Genomic DNA, 23523 nt, shown 5'->3' with positions numbered 1-23523 from the left:
TCAACATGCGCAACCCAGGGCTAGTTCTGCAGTATCCATAAAAAGCACCTGAGAATAATGAAGCCTTTTGATTTTCTAGGCATAAAATTCATTCCACTTCTGAATGGAAAGAGACTGCATAAAGACATGGATCAGCAAGTTTCAGGGTTCAAACTAGCAAAGCATGGCACCAACTATAGGCTGTTAAGAAAAACTAGGTTTCCAAAGCATTTAGAGCTTCTAGATAAATCCACAACTGATTTTCCACAATAATCAGCCCACAAAGTCAGAATACAATAAAAAGCACAAAACTCTTCAGTCTTCCGCTGCCAGAGAGATAGGCTTCCAAATCCCAGATGGACAACACGCTACACGGACTCCTAGAGTACACGTGCAGCTAGTATTTAGTCTTCCTCTCTGGAACCAGATCTGCATTGAATGCTCTAAAGATCTACTTTGTTTCACTACTGATATACAAATGTGAATAGAAAACACAGGGAAGCACATTTCACTATGGTCTCTTTTCCCTCAGGTAGAAAGTGCTTATAGAACTTTTTGAAATACTACTACGTCATTGACCATACAACCACTGAATATTGCATGCAACACACTAAGAAGATGGGAAAATAGTCGCAGAAGCAGCAGCAAACAGGTAACTCATTAAAAAAAAACCAACACACCTTTCTTGTACCCCCATACCTGGTGCAAGTTTACAGGTACATTTACAAGCGCCGTGTATTCCAATTGAATGGCCACTTATGGCTTACCTGTTGGAGATACTAGAGTCATGACCCTCAGGGTGCTTCCAGTTGGCTCCCTTCACAGGCAACCACCAGGGAGCAGCTGCAACCTGGAAAGGGACAAGAGTGGCCAGGGAAGAAGGCTTAAATTCCCAGCTAAAGGCTATTCTGAAAAACCACCATGTGACAACAGGCTACAAAGCTCTCACCCACAGCTCGTGGCTCTGCCTGAAGCCAACTGACTTATTATTCTGACGAACCAAGGTGATCATTTGATCGACATTACAACACTCCCAGCCAGAGAACAGCCCAAGGTACTGAACAGCACAAAGAAAATACCACCCAACCAACAAGTGAGAGGGAGACCAAATCCTGAGCATACTTTTTGGAAACATTGCCCTCTGGCTGTCTCTCCTTCCCTTCTACATTTTCTCACCTGCAGGTCTGATACAAAGCACAGTTTATTTTCTTTGAAAGCACAGCCTTCAGCACACTACCTGTGCTGGACCAGACTGTCCTCTCAGAAATTCTCAAGTGTATCTCTTCACCTCTGAAAACTATGCCAAGAACACTCTGATGGCAGTGGTTGGAAGAGGTCATCTGGAACATTACAGTTTTACTCGATTCTGTTACAACAGTATCCCCACAGTACAGTTAAACAAGCTAACCTTCTGGCTGACTTCAGCCTGACATTCTGCAGAGACGATAAAAAAGACAATTTTGGCTTAAAGAGAATTTTCATCCCAATTATTTGCTCCCTAGACTCAGTGTTTTGGAATAACTAAAATAAAATCATGATGACATCCTTTAACTAGGGTCAAAACACACATCTTGCAACACATTTGCTTTCCAGTTAATTAACTCCGTAAGCTGATTTTAAATTATTTGCTATCAGCTTCCAGAAGGTGGAGACAGAAGAGCCACAGAAGTCAAGTGAAGCCTTCTTTTTTTCCCCCAGTTGGTTTGCTGAGCAAATCAAGCTTGCAGACAAAATACTGTGCAACAATGCAGACATCAAGTACTTCTCTCTAACCAAAAGTCTCAAATTTGATTCTGCAATGCCAAGGAATTATTCCTGGAATACATTCATTATGGGTTTCTTCTATTAAGCTTACTTCAAAGCTGAGAGGGTCAGTACCCAGCACGTTTAACTATTCTATTCTGATTCACATTCACTTAGAAATACCTATCTTAATAATGGGCCCTTTCAGAAAATTGAGGCAAAACAGAACACTTGATGGTTAGCATAATAGTGGGGTTTTTTCCAGCAGCTTGAGTGCTTGTTTCTAAAATACTCCAATTTCCATAATGAACAAAAATCAAAGTAAATAACCCTCCAATGCTTTAGGAGTTAAATAACCTACCAGCTGGTTAGCCCTAGACCGAGGAGGTCCAGATGCTACTCTAATACTGGCCTGCAGGACAACCTTCAGCAACTTCTGCCCTCTCAACTGCCCCTCAGCTTTCCCCGCTCTACAGATGGCAAAGGGAAGAAGTAGAGTATTTATTTCTCTTCATCATGCTGCTAAACCAACTTTGTGAAGTGTTACACACACAAGTAGGAATTGTGCCAAGAGCATTACCCTTTAGCTCACCAAACCCTTCACAGGAAGGTCCAAAAGTAAAAGTCACTGAAAGCTGGTACCTGGGAGACAGAGCACCAGCCCAGCCAAATAATTTTAACAGCAGCTACTAGGAGGAAGCTGCATCCTTCAACAGTGACAAGCATTTAACATGTAATTACATGGGTGTGAGAAAAAAAATTATCTATGACAAACTTAAGTTGTCAAGAAAAACTCTGGTCCAAACCACACATCAGATCCCTCATTTGAATGTTTCAGTAGGAAAATAAAATTAAGTGCCTAAGAAATAGAAGTGCTGCTAATACACAAAGACATATTATATTATATTTAAAGCATCTGATCAATCTATGCTATAACAGCTCCCATGACAGCTTTTCACTCTTCTCCCATCATCGCACACAAATTTTGCCTACAGCATACATCTGGGTACCTTACCTAAAAGCTCACTGTAAATCAATAGCAATCCCAGAGTAAAGCTGCGGAGTCATTGGCTTAGGCTCAGCTGAAGAGCCCACAGCTCTGTAAGCTCTAGGCAAGAGCCCTGGAATCCCTAAACATGCTGCAGGACTCCTCCAGGCTGGGAAGTCATCCACACACAGGTTTTTGATGCTCCAGAGACCGAGTGAACATCAGTGCGAAGTACAAAAGAAAAAGATGCTCTCAGCAGCTTGCTGATGACTGAGATGTTCTGTCCATGTGTTCTCTACCTAAATGGGACCCTCCAGGCATACTGCTAAAGTAATGACATTTGTTAAAGATCCTGCTTTCTGATCTCCCTAGCATGGCAGGCACATAAATTGACAAAACCACATAATTCTGGCTCAGTATCTAACAAAGCCAATGATGTTCTCACCAGAAGTGGAGCCCCTACCCTTTTCAAAAAAAGCATGAGAAGAATTTGATCTCTTACTAGAAACTATAGGTCTGTTACTGAGCATTCAAACCCAAAGGTGGGATCTTCATTCAGAAAGATACTCCACTCAACTCTCATAGCACTAAAACTTCAGAATGACCAAGCTGCTAAACAGATACTACAGTCAGTAGGTTTAAAACTAGTCTGACTTAACCAATTCCTTGTATATTTTGAGCTTTAACCTTTAATCTATACTCAAGATAGGACAGAAATCCAAAATTAGAATTTTACAGCTCTTTAAGGAAAATAAGAGCAGCAGTACCATTTGCTAAAGGTTCTCCGTGAATCTGAAAGATCACAAGTAAGATATCATCCCAATAGTTTCTAAGCACAACACGTTTTTGTAAATTAAACTGCTTGGCTTTGGATTTAAAAAAAAGTAAAAATCTCTGCAGGAGACTGCAAAGACTTACACTTTAGAAGACTTTAATTTTGGAAAACATTTTTGTTATGCAAAAGAAAAAGCAGATGCTTTCAATCAGAATGGTTTATTTTAAACCAAGAATAATATAGTCTCTCCGCATGAGAGCACTACGTGTGCACGTCTTCTGTTTCTGGCTCTGCTGAACTGAACACCAAATGGCTGCCAGTCTTTGCAGAACACCCAGATCTTTAGAGAAGTTACACATATAGTACTAGGACAGCAATAACAGTGATAGAGTACGTACAGCCTTCAATAATTAATTGGAAACTTATCTAAGTCAGCCACGGACACGAGCGAGCATGCACCAAGATGCTCCTTCCAAAAGAGAAAGTCATGTACCTGAAATTTACAGTCCTTTCAAAAAACTTCTCAGAAGTCTTTAAAGCTTTTAATTGCTCTAAATCTAATTAGTAGAAAAGCTAATTAGACAGAGATAGTACAACATCACAGTTAATACAGCAAAGCCCTCCCTTGCCACTAATAAGCTTAGTTACTTTCATAATGCTTAGCAGTTCTCATGCTTCACTCCAAAACATGTGTTCTGTAGACTAGCAACAGATTCATTTTGTAAAAATAGCAGCATATGCTGCTGAATAGATCTCAAAGAGATACTGAATTAGAGGACAGTATCTCCTTCATTTTGATTAACTCTTTACAGCATAGCCTATCGCTTGTAACAGAATTGGTTAAAAACATAACAGCCCTGCAAATGTTACACAACTGCCTCCATACACAAGGAAATGCAGTTCTAGGAGCAAAGCACATGTCAGAGGCAGAGAAGCTCAATGCTTGTTTTGGTCTGATCCAGCTGAAAACTTGGATTATCCAGCTCTCTGTTCCAGGATTAAACCTTTAAGAACTCACTGTTCTGCTTATCACAGACTTGTAGCACTGTGAAGAAAAGAGAACATGGTATGATAATGCTGGGAAGATATACTAACAGTTAATTCCAACCTACGAGTTTTCCACTCTAATGAAGCGATTTGCAGAACTAAAGCCTATACTCCCACTATCAGCTTGCATAAAATTCAAAGTCTGAAGCATTCAATTTTCTTTTCAAAGTAGGTTGGGATATCCTAACTCTAATTGCCCCATTAACTCATGATTTCAAGATTTTTAGACTACTTCACAATTATCTTGAAGAAAATTCCTTTCTAAAGGTACATAGAAAAAAATGAAAGGGGGGAACATCAGGAAAGTGAAGTTTCATCGTCAGCATTACACTGTTACTGCTACTGCAAAAGCAGTAAGGGAATACCCTTAAAAACACACTCAAAAAATCCAGCCAATAACCATGAAAACATTTGTATTAGTCTTGCACCTAACATGGCACTGGCCGTGTTAGGGGAAAAAAAAAACCAAAACAACTCCCCACTTTAGCTCCAAATTTCAAATGCAAATCACATTTATGTATTAGAAAAATTACCAAAAATAAACTGAGTAGCTAATCTTGGCTCTAATTCCATTTCTAACATGCAGCAAGTCACTTGAAATAATAAAGCTGTAGATTTTAACCTTGTCAGGCCCGTAAGATGATGAGAAATTCATGCTGTTGTCCAGACGTGTAGCACCAAACATTTTTTTGATGTGCTACAGCATCATAATGCTATTTTAATATAATAAGGCCTGTGTATACTAGGTCAAGATAAAAATCTGGAAGAAGCAAAAGTTATTGCAGAGTAAGAACTTCAGCAATGTAGGAATCAACTGTCTGAAAAGAGATTTTTCCCAAGTAAAATGTAGCCTATGTCTGGAAAACACTTCAAGAATCATTTATTAAGCAGCAGGTTCTTAACCAAAGATACACACACTTCAGTTTCAGAAGCCGACTTAATAGGTTACCATTTGTTTGAATCAGATTGTGTTAAGCACCGTACATCTTTAATTTGCAAAAGCATCCTCTTGGCTGCAAAAGCAATGTGTGCATCAGCTGGAAGCAGGGAAGTTGTGAAGCATTATCTCTGAGAAATACACCCAGTGGTCTGGACACCCTCACTGCTAGGATTGGTAGGACGTGAGAAAAAAAACCTTAGTGATTCAGTGAAGAATGTAATTTTTGGATGAGATTTTATTTTATCCATGTAAGGCAGATACACATAAATCTCTGTCAATTTTTCCTCCTCTAAGCCACATCCTAAACCCTGAACAGCTGATTAATGAACTACTGAAGAAAGAGGCAGACAGAAAATAGAACATTTTTAGTAGGGCAGAGAGTTTAAGAAATAAAAGTGATCACTGTGCAACAGATGAGCCACTGTCGTTTTCCCCTCGGAAACCACAAAGAAATCACATTAGGCGGGCTCCTGGTCACAAGGAACTTTACACCTATATTTAAGTATCGTACCTTCCCAACAACCCTCCAAAACTTCTTCCCTTGCTAAGAATCAGGGCAGAGACCTCTCTCCCACCTTCCGCAGGCAGCTCCCAAGCACGGATCAATCCCTACAGCACCTCCGTCCCACGGGAGCCCCGTCCGCCAGCCTGGCACGGCCAGTCAACGGGTAACCTTAACCTACACCTGCAGGAGCAGGCGGCGGGTACGGACAGATCGACGGAGCGTCGGGATTGCGATTCCGCCGTCGCAGACATCAGCAAGCAGCAGCTATTCCGGGCTGCTGCGTTAGCACAGCCCAGCTCTCCACCGACGCTTACCCAGGCAGCGTTTTGGCTGGCTGTGGTCAAATCCTGCTCCGGGTCGGAGGGGGGACTCAGCGGAGGGCAGAGACAAAGCTGAGCCCCCCTCCTCTGATGGATTCGGCTTTGCAGTCGGATTCGGAACACATCGCACCGCGAGGGGCGGTTTGAAGCGAGCCACGTCGTGGTCCCACTCGATTTTAAAGCTGTTCTCCAAACGCAAGGAAAATCCCTCCGGCAGATGCACGCTCCCCGTTCACCTTCGCCAGCCCGCAGCTCTGCTTCTCCTTTTTGTCCGTGCACCGAAAACGACACCAACACGACCTATTTCTATGCAGTACATCATCTCTATAGCAACGGGCTTGTGTTTAAGTTGAAACAGCTGTAACTGAGTCAGGGAGACATTGCAATGTAAATAGTGTGGAAGTGAACGCTGCTTCAAGGCTCAGGACAAAGAATAGATAGATCTCTCCTAGCCAGTTATCGAGGTTGTCATAGTAGCTGCATACGGGAGACATAATCTACACACGCCGCTATAACTCATATTTGTACTTGAAGATATTCTGTAGAGAAGAACAAACCTTCTATAATTATGTACATAAACTGAACTGAAACTTGATTGTCAAATCCTCCACTAAATCAGTAATTAAGCACACTGAAACAGCTCAGAAGTTGACAGTTGAGTATTTTTTCCAGGACATAACTAATACTTCATGTCACCAGCTTCTGCAACGCTACTGCAAGTCCCATGCTATTTATTATATCAATTAAAAGTCTCAGCGCCCCAAAAGCTCAAATTACAGAAGAATCTGTTTTCATTCTTTTTTTCTAAGGTTTCTAGCCTCCCTCATTAGCTCAGAAATAAAAGCAATACAGGTTTTTGTGTAATATTGAATACTAATATTGTTTGCCTTAAGTCCCAATATTTTAAAGTAGTTTGAAATTGCAGTACCACAAAAAGGAAAGGCAGCAGCTTTATAGAATAAGAATAAATGTATTTTAAGTCATCAGTTAGAGAAAAGATTTCAGACTTAATTGGAAACTAGCACTTTACTTTTACGAAGGGACCTTTTCCTTTGCGTAAGGGAAGGTCATCGAATCTCAGTGTAATACTTCACAGCTATGTCAATCCTCCAAGAAAAATAACCAAAAATATTTGATGCTAAAATCCAGTAAGATTCATTAGGTGCAAGTTTTAGAATCCAAAGAAGTTTCTTTTGAGGAACTGATGTTCCTGGTGAGTTCCATCTCTGGAAGTCTATTTTTCAGCCAACATCTAAATCTGCACTCAAGGTAGTAATTTTTTCCAATAACCAAGTGAATATGAGCATTAAGAAAACAAGGCATGCACAGCTATATCTACAGCCTGAGGCGCAGGCAATGCCCCCCTTTAAAGTTGTAGTTTATACTCATAAATATGGACTAATGTTTCTGGTAATTCCCAGTGAGATATGCTTCCTGCACATCATTCTTTATCCCAATAGTGAGAGCACAGTGTAAGAAGATCGAGATTAACAGCTCCATCTTCTCAACTCCTTATGGAGGATATCTGAAGCACTGGGGTGTGCAAGAAATAGGCTTACCCATCTCTTCCTTTGATTTCAGTTTCCTCTCTGAAAGGCCTCTGAAAAAGCAAAAGCCAAGTGTGGTTGAAATGAAATTTACCCCTAAAGTAGCAATACGTGTATTTAACTGCTGCTTACGCATCCTATGTATGTTGACATTCTAACAGTATCAGACAAACTATACAATAACCTACCTTTCCCCCCCAAGCCACAGATAAGCAAGTTCGTATCGCATGCTGTCAGAAGGTACATTCTCCATAGTAACTGCTACAAACACTAGCACTGCTATACTACCTGCAATCATTGTTTGTTTCATTATTGTTCTGAAATACTCATTTGAAATGCATAATGTTTTCATTGTTTTTAGAATGGGACTATGCCCTTTGAGTTACAGGCTAGAGGCACTGCTATAAAATAGGTAAATTGCACAGCTCAAGACCACTGCAGAGGTTTCCATATAAATAGGGATGAAAGTAGCATCCCATAGTTCTGGATTGACCAGAACTCCTTAATAGTATTTGCTCAGGTCTGCCAGTGAACTAATTTCATTGCATTCTCAGACCAAAAACTCAGTACCTCCTAAAGACAAATGAAGTATACAGATTTGTATGCTTTCAGTCTCTTCATTGCAGAGTTTATCTGGCCTAGAAGCAAAAATTAATTTTGCTATCTTCCACAAGCCAAGAACAAAAATGTTCCCACTACTCTCCAGTGAGCAAATCTGACTTACGCTGTACTCCAGTCTCAGTAAGTGCTATCCTGTTTACCTTTTTCATGGTAGCTGCACAGCAAGAGAAACCCTTGCAGTTATTTGCAAGAGCCCTCAAATCCTCTCACTGGCAAGCACGCCTCAGTACCTTCTCATTTCACAGACACAATCCCCATGCTTTTTGCTCTAAGATACATTAAAATGCCATATAAATGGCATTTTACAATGCCATGGAATAACAGTACCCTCTCTACTTCCTCTGTAACTAAGTCAGGGAGATAAAAGAGCAGGAAAACAGTTTCATAATAAAATAAGAATAGCAAAAACTCTAAATTTTGAGCTTTTTCCATTTCCCCAAATTATCTCAAAAGAGAAGGAAAGAAAAAAATAATTTCCAAATGCCAAGCTATTGGCAATTCTAGGCTGTGTTTTATCTGTGACATCTAAACCAAAGGCCAAGTACCCAAAAAGGCCATAACTTAATTGATGTAACAAATGCAGTAATTGGTAGTTGATTTTAATCTGCAAGTCTGAGAACTGATTTTAGCATCTGAAGCTATCAAAACTTGTTAAGCCCATACAAAACATTTTTGTTTCAAAGGACCTTCTACCCTCGCCCTAGAAAAATCCTTTTTTATTTGAAAAAGTCCTCACCAATTCTATCAGTAACACCTCATCTGTTACAGAGCTAAATTTTCGCTCTCTGCCATGTTACCACTGCAAACTTCAAGGCCAAAACTAAAACTCAAGTTCCCAGAAATCTAGAACAATTCAATTATTGGCTGCTACACCCCTTTTTATTGCTTCCCTTCCAGAGGAGGGTTAGGTCCAACCTACATTCCTGTAGCAGTGGCTATCTAGGAGACCACCTCACCTCCAGGAAACGCACACCCAAAGCTCCAACAATTATTCTACGTGCTAAGCTGGTTTGCTCCCGCATTAGCTTTCACCAGCCCCACCTCTGTTCTAATTTAGCTGTCTGCTTCCGTTGAGGCCTATGATAAATTTGTCTGGTTTAAGAACTGGAGAAGACAAAGTGGCCAAATAGAGCAAACCCCCAGACACTCCACGACAGACACATGCAGCTCATTATTTATACCACTTAGTTCAGTACCTTCACTTCCACCTTTCTCCAATTCTTTCACTACGTATGAAATACTACTTCCGAAATAGTACTTCCAAAATATACATTCCGGTTGCTCTTCCCCTATACTCACATTTGCATTTAGCACCCCTGTGCTTCAGCTGGAGAAAAGCCTTATCAAAACACGTCTGAACCACTAAGGCAAAGTAAAAATACAGTCCTTTCTCCCATCAATTTGGTGGGGGGATTTTCAGTACCAGTAACACACCAATGTTTATATCTTATTTCTGCTTTTCATGGTGATAGTTATGATCCAAGAAGGTATATACCACAAGCTAAGATATGAGTTGACTAAGTATACGTTGAGAAAAAAGCCTTAATCTTTTCTATTGCTGGTCATTACAATCTGCTGATGAAAACCAACTTCATGCAATTTACCCTTTTTCTGATTACATTTGAACAGTTACACTGCAGTAGCCAATTTTTAAAGTGTGCTCACTTTTTTTTTTTTTAAAAGTAATTGAATAGTATTAGATTCCTTTCACCTTTTTTCCCCCCAGCAGACACTAGTAGATTTTAAACATTTTGGGCAATGTAACAAGAAGCTAGCTTTTATTTTCTATTGTTTAATTTAAGCTTGCAGATCCCGAGGAAGAATTTGCTTTTGCAGAACCCTTAAAGTCCCTGCCCCATAATTGGGATGCTTCTACATTTTCACAGTAAGAAGCGTCTTGCAAGTTGTCTATAGAAACTTGTTTCTTGAAAGCATGATCTATAGAAAACTGCTAACACATTTTATTAGTTTCAATTAGCCGGGATAAGCATGGCCTACACAGAATCCAGTTGTCTGAGTACATTATATTCTAACACCACGTCCCCATGGCTGATGCTTCCCTTCCCAGCAACCGAAAGATGCTTGCTTGTTCTAGGCTACAAATCGCACTCTCACAAAACCCAAAGACCCTCAAAACAACTAAAGTCCACACAGTACTTTAAACATTTATAACCTCTCACAGAAAACGCTTACTAGAACAACAAAAAGACACAGTTTTGAGAGGCAGAAGCATATACAGATAAAATTCTAAGCTGTATCTTCAGGCATTAGAGTTTGCTTTCCACTCTACCACTGAGCTGCCTTCTGACACCTTCCCCTCGCAGACAGAAGTTCCTTGCTGAAAGTTGGATTTCATGGTAGGTAGCTGGTGAGGGGGCAGGCAGACAGGAGGAAGAAAAGCAGTTTCTAGTTTCTTTTTCACATCCTCATGATATTGCCATGTTTTCGAACATAAGTTTGTCCACAGCATCAGCATAACGTTAAGAAGTGCCAAACTCCAAGGCAGTCAGTCACTATGCTCCAGATCACTTTACCAAAATAACTAGTACAATCTTTCTGTGTGTTCATTTTGACAATGCTCTGCATGCCAGCAACTCGCAAAGTGAGCTAATAATAAATACTGAAAACATGGCAAAAGGACAGTCTCCTAAAGTTTACTTTTAACAAATACAGAAAACTTTCATAAAGAACCAGCCAAAAAGACCAGTTTGGGCTCCATTCCAGCTCTGGCATAATACTTGTTCTGTTAGCATTACAGCCAACACTTCAAAATTTGGCTGACACACCCAGGAAAGTGACTCCCGACACTCCCTATGTGTTTATAAAAGTAGCCAAGACTGAGCTTACACCAGCATTCTTAGAGTTTGTTTGTTTTAAAACAGAGAGCCTGATTTAGGGATTTCTGCATCACAGAACTAGGGTAGGAAAAAGAATTTCTCTAATACCAACTTTTATGAAGATGGGATGAGCCCATCTGCACTTATTCTACCTTCAACATCAGTGACACTCGTATTTGGGAAGTCCAATTTAGTCCTCTTATATCTCACGGTACAGAACTGTTAGTCCTGAATTAAAAGATAACAAACTATTCTTGTAATCTTTCTTCCCTTGCAGTAGGAAACAAAACCCCACATTTTTTGCCAATCCTTCACAGCACACATTGACATAGGGCTTCTTGAAACCTCCAATCTATCAGTCCGCCCCTTGAAGATAAAAATTAAACTCTACAGACTTCCCCCTCAACCAGAGCATCATTTATGTAGAACAAATGAATATTCACTATTGTAAGGTATTGCATCATGCACATGGAAGAAAAATTCTTTGTGTGATAAACTATTTTGGAGAAAATTAAATGACTAAAACTAAAGCCCCGGGTATTCTCAGTTGTTTATCATAACAAATAATCCTCTAAACTCTTGAAGTTGTACCTTGGGTCAAATGTTGTACACAAGTAAAACCTTGCTACTAACTAAAAGAAATAATTTCGTCTCAGACTGTCCCACCTCTCTCTCTTTGCTTATCTAGCATCAGAAGGTACAAAATGTGGCAAGAAAAAGTTGTGCTCCTTTATAGATGCAGTTTCACTTGAACACTTATTTATGTCTAACTGAACTATTGCCAAAAGATGCAGTTTCAGTCCTGCTACTACCTTGTGTAGTATCTCTGCCTTGTATACACCCTGCTTAGCTGTGTTGATTCCAGCAGTTGCAGAATGAGCCAAGTTATCTTCGCTGATCCAAAAGAAAATTAACCAAAAAAGCAAAGAAATTCCCATCCAGAGTAAAAGCAACTTGAAGCTACGCCTCCCCACCCCAAATTGCCACACTATGCACATCAGAATGCTTCATTTCTAAGGCCTTTTAAAGGCATGGGACAGGAGATCTGGAAACACAGTGTGTTGATCAGACCTGAGGATAATTCTGATGGGAAGGGACCTCAGGAGGTCATCTTGTCCAAATTTCTGCTCAAAGCAGATCAAGTCATCCAGCAGATGACAACACATAATCTGCTTACTATTGGGAGCTGTAAAGGTTAAGTGACCTGTTAAGGTTAAAGAGGAGTTAAATGAAGCCTAAGAAAGGCTCATCAACACACTCACAACAGAAAAAGGGGAAGGGGGGGGGGGGGCAGGGAACCTTCACTACCAAACTTTTGAGTTTTTTTAAACTAATATTCACTTCCACCCAACAGGAAAAGTGGATCGGTTCCAGTTTAATCAGCACTGCACCTGCCAGGATCACTATGTTGCCCTAGCAAGATGAAGGGAACTGAAAAAACAGCAAGGCATACAGGACCTTCTACAGAGATGGAGGAAGCACAGTAAACTTTAGCCATTCACAATAAGCAATCTTACAGACTCAGGTCTGCCATAGAAATGGCACTTAGGAATATTTGCGTCTAGTTAACCTAGAAAAAGCACTCATGCAAGCATCACTTTTGTATCAGATACACAGATTATCCTGATTTTCTTAAATCGGAAGGATCCAGGATTTACCCACTTTGGACATAAGACTGCACTGGCAGAGCGTACCAGTCACGTGTACATATGTTCTTGGAGCCAGAAGCACTCCTGTTCTTTGCCTACACAGCACATCACTCAGGAGAGCCACTAGTGACATCTAAATTTCTGAAGCATCACTGTGTTACACATAATACAATCAAACAGCCTTCTATCTGAACCACTTACTACAGTCCTAAGTACCTCTCACTTCGGAGGCAAAAGACAACAAGAAGGGGTTGATACTAACTTTTGCTTATCAGAAGCAGATTTTTTGTTTGTTTAAAAAAAAAAAAAAAAAAAAAAAGGGAGAACAGTGAATAGACTGTAAATCCTCCACACCTGAGGAAGTATATTATTCTAGACCAACCCCCCCTCCATAAACCCCATTTTTGTACATGGCTTCGGGAACATCACACAATTTAGCTCTTACTGCCATAATTGCTAACACATCTACCCCAGTGATTGCTAAGTAAGCTTTACCCTGCTGTGTTACTCACTGCCTGGTGGATGTCAGCCTTCACTTCTTCACTCAGCATTCCCTCAAACACAAAGGAATCGCCGAATTTCTCCGCCTATATAAAGAACAAAAGATTCAAGCATATTATCAAAGGAATGTTATTCTTAAAATGCCACTCACATTTACAACTTTATTTTATCAAGGATAAGGAAATTCTAATAGTAATTTTGAGTTTTCTTTCAAGGAAGCTATTTTGGAACAGAAGAGAAGGCATTTTATCTCTGGGTGTCGTCATTCTTCAACAGCCACTGGACAGATGGCAGCTCACAGAACTTCTGCAAATGTTTTTACTTTTATTAATTAAAAACGCAGTTCCAATTGTCCCAACTGCTTTAAAATGCTACAGTCAATGTAACATTCAAGGGCCTATTTCATCTCTCATTCTTCCTTTGGGAATTACAAACTTAGGCATAAACCTTGTCACTTACTGCTCCTTCATCATCACTAGCACCATGATTTAAAATGCTGTTGCAACAACAATAAAAGAGTTAAAAGTAACCCAGTCATTACATCTAGCACTATATAAAGCCAAAAGAAACAAAAAATACAAATAATTTCAAGGAATGACAGTGCATGATACCAATGTAGGGCTTTTTTCCCTTGGTAAGCCAAGTGAATTGATATACTAGGGAAGTCAAAACATGTTATCAGAATTCACATTTGCCCTTCTCAATTTCTTCATTTTATTATAGGCATTCAAAGACTGAGAATGATCACCATGAGCTGTTTCTGCATGCTGAGAACTCTTCAAGAAGCACAGTTTGAAAGAAGGATCCCATTCACCACCCAAATTGCAAAAAGTTTTAGCATATGACTGTAATCTTTATATATTCAGTTTCAGAAAGGAAAGAGAAGAAAAAAATACATAATTTCTTTCACTTCCCCAGTCTGAAAGACCCAGACAAAGATGCGAACAGGTTTATCAAAGAGAAGAAAAAAATACTTTTTTTTTTTCCACTCTTGCCCAATCTGAAAGATCCAGACAGAGGCAAACAGGTTTATCACCTAAAGGACCCCAAATTTCAGTCTGACAGCCTCCATCAATGGCTTTTTTATTATTATTGTTTTGTTAAAAAATACTTTTCGTTCAACAAGATGGCTACACATCTGGAGATTTTTTTTCTTCAGCTTTCTATTTACTTTCAAGTTTCACTTGCCACTGCAGTTCAGTCTAGTCCTTAATAAAAGAAAACCAAAAAGTAGGTTGGCTCTGTTTACCCGCAGTAAGTAATGTGAACATTATTTAAACACACAAAAACCAACTCAGCTGCATCCCCCAAAAAAACCCTGCAGAATCAGTGCTGTTTACTCTAACTCCGAGTTTATTTTTCCAAATCCAGCATAAAAGGGGGCCCCATGCGAGGGGGGATGGGAGACAGTGTAAGTGGAGCACCCAACTACACCAGCTGAGCCACGAAGTACTGTCTGAAACAGACCATCCGATGCAGTGCTACATTTAAATACCACTGCACATCTGCTCATTCCAGAAGCCATTTGCAACAAGTAAGCCCTGTTCAAACTCAAAATTGTTAAGCAACATTTTTTCATAATTATTGAGCTAAGAACTTAAAACAGAAATAGTGCCATAGATAAAAGAAGCCCTTCATCCAACCAGAAGGATCCTGTCTTCCAAATGAGAACCAGTTTATCAAGTGAATTCAGCAAAGTGCCTCCTTTGAGACCTGATTATTACTGAGGCTTTTATTTGCCTAAAAGGCCTGTCAGGTTTTTATAAAAGTTGCGTAGGAACAGTCAACTGTCAGGAAAGATCAGAGCCTCAGGCACAGGTAGCTTCTTTCTTGGAAGAACCTTAACATATTCTTTCTTAGCCCATTGTTCCCAGCCACATGCACAAAACTATTATTATACTTGCTATTCTATCTTCTTTAGACAGCAAGGCTTTCTGTTGCTCAGCTCATCAGCAAGTAGCTGCGCTGAACTAGCCTGAGAGTCCTCAGCCACCATAGTCTTTTAAATCCCTGGTCCTCTAAAATAAGGAAAATCTAACAACATAGTTGTACTGGTATAAAGACATCCTAGGACCCAAAGGTCAAAAAAACCCCAACAACAAAAAAAAACCAAAACCCTGCATAAACATCTTTAGCCATCTGTTAGCTTCACCCAGGCTGCCTCGGTCATACTGCATGGAAGATACTAGTTCAGATATCAAGACACTTAATAAGTCTAACTGTATACGTCTAAATCCCCTTTCAGACCCCTGGGCAGCAAGGCAAGACAATTTTCTCCCTACACTACTTACATCAGAAAAATTCTAGTATGCAAACCCCAAGCAAGTAATTGTGACATCCTTCAAAAAAGAACAGCCTAAGTTTTTAACGGGGATTTTGCCAACAAAAAGAAAGATGACAGGAGACTGTATACCCTTCCGCCTTACCTCTGTAACGTACCCAGTAGAATTCACGAATCTCTCAAACTCCTCATTGCTGACCTCATACTGATCCATGTAGAAACTGTTAATGTGGACTCTTCTAGCAGGCCCTTCTCCATCTTGATGTATTTCAGGCTCATCAGTGCCCATTGTGAACACTCCTCCTGGAATAGCGACCATCTGCAAAGAGAACACCACCCAAAAGATTATGAAAATGAAAGACTGAAAAGTCTTACTCCTCCTCCACCTCATCTTTGGAGGTGCTTTTGCTTTGAGCAGAATTTCACTGACAAAAACAGCACAACTAAATGGCAACAGGGGCATCTTGATCACCACCTGTTTGGAAGAAACAGCAAGCAGAACTTAAATTGAGAACAAAAAAAAAAAAACATTTGCAGCTCTTTCTACATGTAGTCTGGGTAATTCAGAACTTTCACTGAGGGTAATGCTTGTGCTCTAATGAGGAGAAACATGTTCCCCTACTGTACCCAAGAGCCAAGAAAGAATCCAGAGTTCTTTCTATTCATTTTCAGATTAGGAATTTTGGCATTTCACTCTATTCCTACGAAGGCTTGATGCATCGATGAAGAATCTGGAGATTACAAAACTGTAAAGTGCTCTTTTGTGGACAAGCCTATGCTTGTTTGCATACTAACTACACATGATTTTTCGTTTAAAAACAGGCACGTGCAGGATTTTATTACCAACTGTGCTGCTAACTGGCAGGTAGGCACAGCACCTGCAGTTCTGTGTGCCAGAGATGAGACAAACTTTCAAGTCAGTTATATTCCACTCCTCTGGAGGACTGGCCTTGTGCAAGAGCCTCAAGCTTCAGAGGTAAAGGACAAGTGACAGAATAACCTTTCAACTATTTCAATAAGATGTTTTCCCTTTAAGGCCTCAGCCAGTTTCCAGAGAAACACAACACGTTGTCCCTCAGCTTTAGTGGGATCTTTCCAGGACAAGGAAGGCCCCAGAGGTCTTGTCGTGCCTCATCAGATGTTTCCTGAGAGCGCTCCTCACCCAAAAAACAAGAGCATCCATGATCCCTGCTCAGAAGCTTGTGCTGCAATGAAGAATGACAGCTCAGGCTGCATAAAAGTTTCTCAACGGGCAGGTGATGTTTCAAGGGCTGACTACCCAAGAGCTAGTTTGCCAAGCAGTTACCCAACTCGTCACCAACAGATGGAGTAATTGGGGAAGAAAACTCCCTCTCCCTTCGTTTCAGTATTCCTGAGCTACCTTCACCACCTAACTCACGTTCAATTCAGCCACCTCATTCCTCCTCTGGCAACGGTCAGAGGCTTGTGAGTAGGTGAGCCCCAAGAAAGCCAGCCAGCACTGGCTTACACATCCACTGTGGAAAATAATCTGGCACGTCATATCGCACCTGAACATACCCTGGCAGTGATCTGCAATCACACACTACTCTTACAAGAGACTCAAGCAGGCGGACCAGTGACAGAACCTAAATAAGCAAAGCCAGTTCTAAGATATAGCAGCATTATTTTTTTTTACAAGATCCTGATGTCTGGTATGCAGGAAATTCAAGTCTAATAGCAGAAATATTCACTGAGGGAGAAGTTCCCAGACTACCACACTTCTAACACTACTCTAGAAGTTTAGTTCAAGTTCTGACAGAAAAAGCAGCCTGGGATTTAGATGTACAACAGTTCAAACAAAATTCCATATGCATATAGTGGAATAACGCAGTATGCAACATGTATATTAGAAGTAGCCAAACCGCAGAGATAGGGTTGTAAAAAACGTGAACTGATGTAACGTTTAGATGACGAGCCGGGTACACAGAACCAAATGTGAACTTTGGACTTTGTAGGTATAGCCATTTTGCAGCACGGCCTAGATTATAGGACCTTGATTCTTCTATAGTTTGATTTTTCCACATTTTTTTCTTACTTGACAAGATTCTCTTCATAAGGCTAAACTGTTTTGGTGAAAGCATCTATCTGCTGACTCACAAACCAAGAAGACAAAGAATCATTAGTTACCCACCAGCTTCTCGAGTTTACTGTTATTTATGTAGTTACAACACTGCCAGCATACCAAATGATCAGTAAATAAGTTCACATCTGCTATCCAGCACCTCTCCCTATTCTAAAAGAAGCTGGAGTATTTGATATAACCCTGCATATCCAATTTCATTGGTTCTTCTCCACTATAGATCCCTCCTTTTGCTTGGGTCTCTCCCAGTGGTGCTTGAAATTCACACAACTTGCAAGGGGCCTGTAAAAAGGGCTACAGATACTTTTTCCTTTGAACTAACCATATTTGAAGCTAGCTGCATCCTCTCCACTAAAAAGAATCTGAGCACTTACAGATTGTCTTTAACTGAATCCATAAAAGGGCTTCAGGATAACCTTGCTTACATTTTTTAGGACTTGGGGAACGACAACGTGGTACAAAGTTGCGCCACTCCCTTCTTTCCAATCTCTTTCCAACCCACTGTAGCTAAAATAACTCCTTGAAGCAGTCTTCAAAGCAAGATTCAGAGCTCACTAGTGAGCTGCTGTCTGTGAAATTAATGTGAAAAATTAGCTCTCGCTTTACAGCCTAGCATTCATTTCCGAAATCTGAAAAGTCTCTATAGATTGCCAGTGTACGCTCAGCTAGAAATGTCCAAAGGTTTCCTTATGAACCTGCTGCTTTTGCAGCCCTCTCACACGGTGACAGCTGAGACTTCTGGCATGTCCACCAGTGTTGTGTCCAACTGATACCAAATATCGATTCCACAGGATTATCCTCCCCCACCAAGGCTCATTTCATAGCTCCACCTCCTGCTTGGAAATAGGACCTTCCTTTGACAGCCAGCTCTATGATAACAGCACATCATAGGACGCAAGACTCAGATGTCTGACAGCGCTCCTCAGCTGAGGACAGTGGAATACACTAAATGAAGAACAGATTTTCTGCCTAGACATCACATCCAGAAGCCACATTTGTATAGTTAATTAAGCAACTTTAAACATCCAGTTTTAACATACAGGTAGCTAACACCAAGGAACTAATTTCTAAGAACTATGGAAGTAGAAGTCCAACAGCAGAGGCTGACAGATATGTTATTTACTGTGTTAGGTAGAGTGTGCAACAATAATGGCCTATATCTTCATAATATTATTTAGCTAGCACATGCAGTTCATTGTCAACTTCAGCTCAATTTCAACAACAGAGACTGTATTTGCCTATGATTATACTTATGTTGAAAGTATTGTGGTAATGTAGAGCAGACCCACTAAAACACTAGCTGCCCAGTTCTAAAAATGTGGTGGAAACAAGTGATCTCATTTGTGCTTGAGGTAGAGGCTAATTCTTCCCTCACTTTACTTTTGGTAAAAATGTTTTCTAGCTAAGCATAATCAAGTTAAGTTGTGAACATAGCTTAAAAGCCAGCAGTAATTAGTTTTCAATACCTGCTGTCAAAGTTGCTAGCTGCCTTGCATAAAGTAAGAGTCAAATGATTTTTTCACCTTACAGTGAGACCCACAGTGAAATGCTGAAATTGATTACACAAAACATATATTAGTGACGTAAAGCTCAAGTGCAATATGGATTATTTAATTCATACTCTTTAAATATTGCCACATTTCTTAAGTGCAGGCTGCAATAGTAAAGTCATGATTACCACTGTGCATCCTTCCCTTTACCTGGTAAGTTTCCACACTGCCCGCGTAACACAGCTTCCCAGCGTTAAAATACTAAGAGGCAATGAGAGAGGCAGCCCCTCACATTTTTAGTATTTGCAAGCCATCTCGCACAAGAACAAGACCCAAGTCTGTCATGATAGAATATTGATTGTCTGCTAAAGTTTACTAGCGCCTTTCGTGAAATGAAACAGCAATCCCATTTCTAATAACTGACGATAGCTCATTTAGTGAAGCATTTGCTCTTCAATAATACAGAAAAACCTCAGTATCCATTCGCAGTAGGCACCATCATCGCATATCAACCCACTTTAAGCATTGCCTTCAACAAGAAGGCATGCTCAGCTTCGCACGGTGTTTTTCAGAAGAGCAGCAGCAGCACAAACAGAAAGGAATAAGCAATTAAAGAGACTTTCACTTGAAGAGAACCTGAAAGGCTATCTAGATACGGATACATAAATGATAGCTTTACTGAAATGCACACAAAAGACATGACACATCACTTGTCAGTGTTTCAATTCCTTCGATACCAACACAGACCTAAAAGAGCCTGGGGGTGAGGGGGACCAGAGCCCCAGTAGCATTGATTTGGGCCAAGTAAGGGGCTACACTAACAGGTCTCCCACCTCCCCAGGCGGTACGGCAACAGACAACCCCCCTCAGGTGAGTACTCTGGCACACGTATTCCCGGTGTTTGCCAGTTCAAGCTGTGGGGAGGCCTGTCGAAACAAACAGCCGAAAAAAACACCCAGACTCGGTTTGTCACGTCTCAGCTTTGCACAAAGGGGGCAGTCAGGGCAGACACGGGTGGGGACATGGGGAAGACCACCGGGAGACCAGCACCGCTGCCCAGGCCTCTCTTCATCTTCAGGAGCACCCGACCGGCCCGGCAGAGCCCGGGCTCTCTCTGAGCGGGAAAAACGAGACCGGACCAGCCCAAACACCCGTACCCGAGCCGAGGTTCTCACGAGTTCGGCCCGAGAGAGCTGCGAGGCGACTTTAATTCGAGTTTCTACACAGCGACCCGCTCGTTCAGGGTTCTCCATGAATCCCCCCGAGGATCGCAGCAGGCCCTGCTTCCACCCACCACCCCCGGGGACGCCCCACGGCCCGGCCCGGCCCCGCCGCAGCCGCCCGGTCCCTCAGCCCGCCCGGTCCCTCAGCCTCAGGACACTCACCGGCCCGCGCCCCGCGCTCCGTCCGCCGCCCGCCGCCGCCGCCGCCGAGTACCGCCGCTTCGCTACCTCCCGCCCGTCACCACCGCCGCCCCGGCTAGCGCTGCACCCGCAGTCCCCGCCGGGAGCTGCCTCCCCTACGGCTCCGTCGGCCGCCAGCAGCAGGAGAAGGAGAAAGAGGAGGAAGAAGAGGAGGTAGCGGAGCACCCAAACACAGGCCGCTGCGGGCGCAGCCATGTTGGCGAAGGCACCACGTGCCGCCGGCGGTCAGGTGACCAGCCGCGCCTTAAAGGGGCAGCGCCGCGTCCCTGAGGGGACGGAGGCGGGAGCTCTGTCCCCTCACCGCCCTTCCCGCCTCCGCCCCGGGGAGGTTGTTCGTGCATCTGAGGGGGAACCGAGGTGCTGCCGCCTGGTTCGGCCCCCACAGGGACACCCCCCCACACACCCCCGGCAGGCACCTCAGGAGTCCCGCCAAGAGCAGATGTGTGGTTCTGCCCCGGCGGGCCGGGCCGGGCCGGGCCGGTCTTTACCCCACGGTAAGCGCAGCGATACCTGTAGAGTTTGTGTTGTGTCTCCGACAGGTATGTGAGGTTTTGTGAGAAGAGTGAGGGAGCAGGGGGAGTACCCGTCACTGGAGCGGGGGGGGGGACACCCATCCCCGTCAGGCGCACCCCGGGAGGGTGGCCCTGCTGCCCTCAGCCCCTTGTAGTCGTTCCTGAGGTGGATTTGAAGTTTGCCATTTCGTTGCCTAAAAATAACTAGGTGCTGAAGCAGACATGGCCCAAATAAAGCACGCAGACCTGTGCTTTTGCAGAGACGCTTACCCAGCGCTCTGGTACCTGACGGATAGTATTTAATGTATACGGTATTCGGGTTTATTCAAGATGTATGTCCTATACTTGTTAACAGTTAACATTCCTGAGAAAAATATGTATGTGAAATGAATGCAGGTAGATCTGTGTTCCCGAAAATAATATCTTAACTATCCATCCATATAATCCCTTGGCACAACACAGTCATTTACTGCTCATTTCGCCTCCATGGGGAAAAAAATAGGGAAGTACAGATGCTGCCTTTAAGTATTCTCACCTTGAGATGTCAGAAACTGCAACTAGGGGTTATTGTAGTTGATTATGTTATTTAGCAATATTCATAGTAAGGGGAAGTTCAAACTGTGTAGGTATTGCTCAGCAGAAGCAAGGACTGGCCCTTTTGTAAACCCTTGGAAATCATTGTTAGTAACTTGCACCAAGGATAGTGTTCTCAAGGCCTTGGCCTCTGGCTGAGCACATCAGTGGTATTCATGTGTGTTTTAAGCACGTTCTTTCTTTCTCTTTTGCAGCAAATCACTGCAACGAATCTGCAGCTGAAGGGCAGCCAACAGCATGTAGATAGCATTAATGTCAGAGACATGTACAAGGTGCAGGTCTAAGGCCCCAAAAGTAAGTGCTTACGCCTTGTGTTCAATAGCAGTATGTAATGTAAGAGTGTGTACATGCCTTCCTCCTAGGAGAACCCTTGTCTCCTCTATTCATTGGGGATGATGCAACTCAGCATCATTTCAGAATAAGGACTTAGGAAAAAATAAAGAAATGGTAAATTCCTTGGGCACTTCTGTTTGTGTATCTGTCCTGGAATTTCGATGTTTCACGCTTAAAAATGGATTTTACCAAATATGACACAACCAGTCTTTATGGCAAAAACATCACCATGGAGGGGGAGAAAATATCACTGGAGGGAGAAAAGGAGAAACCTGCTTTCCTTTCTAAGTGAATATCCAATCCTGTTATTGCAGTTTGGGTTTTTTTTACAGGAGTTTTCAGTGCAGGTGACTGAGAAGCAGTTTGTAACAAGCCAGGTGAATGGCAACATACTAGTGTACAAGCCAAGCAGGTCAGGAATGCAAACATACTTTATAGAGGCACAATGGCCTCCTACTTTGCTCTTGGGAGAGGCAGCAATTTGCTTTTAGTAGCAAGAAGCAAATTACTACCCCACTCTGTGCCAGCTCGGCTGGCTGGGACTTTGTAATCAGAGCAAAGGCTCTTCCCACTCACCGTCCCCCTGCTAAGGAGCTGGGGAACTAGCAGGTGCATGCACCTGCTCTCTTGTGTGACATAAATCCCAAGTCCTGCTATCTCATTCTCAGGTAGAAAGGGTGCATTGCTTTTGTATTCCCTTATACTCATTGCACAGCCAAGGTACATAGCCTAACGCAGATGGTGATCAGCTGTCTCAGTCTAGAACTGTCAATATCTTCTACATCAGGGAGCTGGTAATGCCCTTGTTTTCCTTCATTTTTCCTGTGGTTCCCTGTAGTTGTTGAAGGTTTTGGTGCTCTATCATGTAAATCTTTACTTTGTGTGGGAGCTTCTGTCAGCTTCTGTGTGGGGCTGTCAGCAGAATGGATCTTCTTTTGGATCCTCCACGATGCTGAAAGAAATCTTTACTCATTCTGTGGCATATTAATTAAAAACATTTAATATGGTTTTTTTCCCTATACAGATTAGGACTGTGCAGCAAAAAGAAGCATGACCATAGTGAAGGGCGCGGGGTGTGTGTGTGTTCATTTTGTATTAATACTGGAAAGGAACACTACTCAACTGTATTTGTTGTATGAAATTTTACTGTGTGTAAAATGACAGTGCTGGGAGTCTTCACAAGGATGCATTTCAATTATCCATCATTAGTCCCTTTTGCCCTGTGACATACTTAGAAAAGCAACAGAGTGCAGGAAAACAAATGAATACAAATTTAATTATAAAATCAACCCTTGCTGCTTCGGGGTCAGAAAATGTAAACATTCCTTTTATGTTG

At 42.0% G+C, this 23523-nt stretch overlaps 2 protein-coding genes across 4 annotated transcripts in view; one reads left to right on the top strand and one right to left on the bottom strand.

Moving 5' to 3' along the window:
• The window catches only part of SUMF1 (sulfatase modifying factor 1), a 38581-nt gene extending 17616 nt beyond the window's left edge, over window positions 1-20965 (bottom strand). Inside the window, exons 1-4 of one of the 3 annotated variants that reach the window (XM_069811794.1) lie at window positions 20710-20965; window positions 15879-16052; window positions 13464-13538; window positions 747-829 (exon numbers count right to left, since the gene is read on the bottom strand). In XM_069811794.1, the coding sequence (XP_069667895.1) occupies window positions 747-829; window positions 13464-13538; window positions 15879-16052; window positions 20710-20943 (566 nt within the window). In that variant the 5' untranslated portion in view covers window positions 20944-20965. Of the gene's footprint in view, window positions 1-746; window positions 830-13446; window positions 13539-15878; window positions 16053-20709 lie in introns of all 3 variants that reach the window. The other 2 variants (XM_069811795.1, XM_069811796.1) reach the window with 2 other exon arrangements.
• A 28-nt stretch (window positions 20966-20993) lies between these two features.
• ITPR1 (inositol 1,4,5-trisphosphate receptor type 1) overlaps window positions 20994-23523 on the top strand; it is a 186213-nt gene continuing 183683 nt past the window's right edge. Inside the window, exons 1-2 of the mRNA XM_069811782.1 lie at window positions 20994-21287; window positions 22049-22148. The gene's annotated coding sequence lies outside the window, so the exon portion shown is untranslated. The remainder of the gene's footprint in view (window positions 21288-22048; window positions 22149-23523) is intronic.

Source organism: Haliaeetus albicilla, chromosome 24 (assembly GCF_947461875.1).
Source record: "Haliaeetus albicilla chromosome 24, bHalAlb1.1, whole genome shotgun sequence".
NCBI classification, from domain to species: Eukaryota; Metazoa; Chordata; class Aves; order Accipitriformes; family Accipitridae; genus Haliaeetus; species Haliaeetus albicilla.
This window is presented reverse-complemented; position numbering and strand designations above follow the sequence as displayed.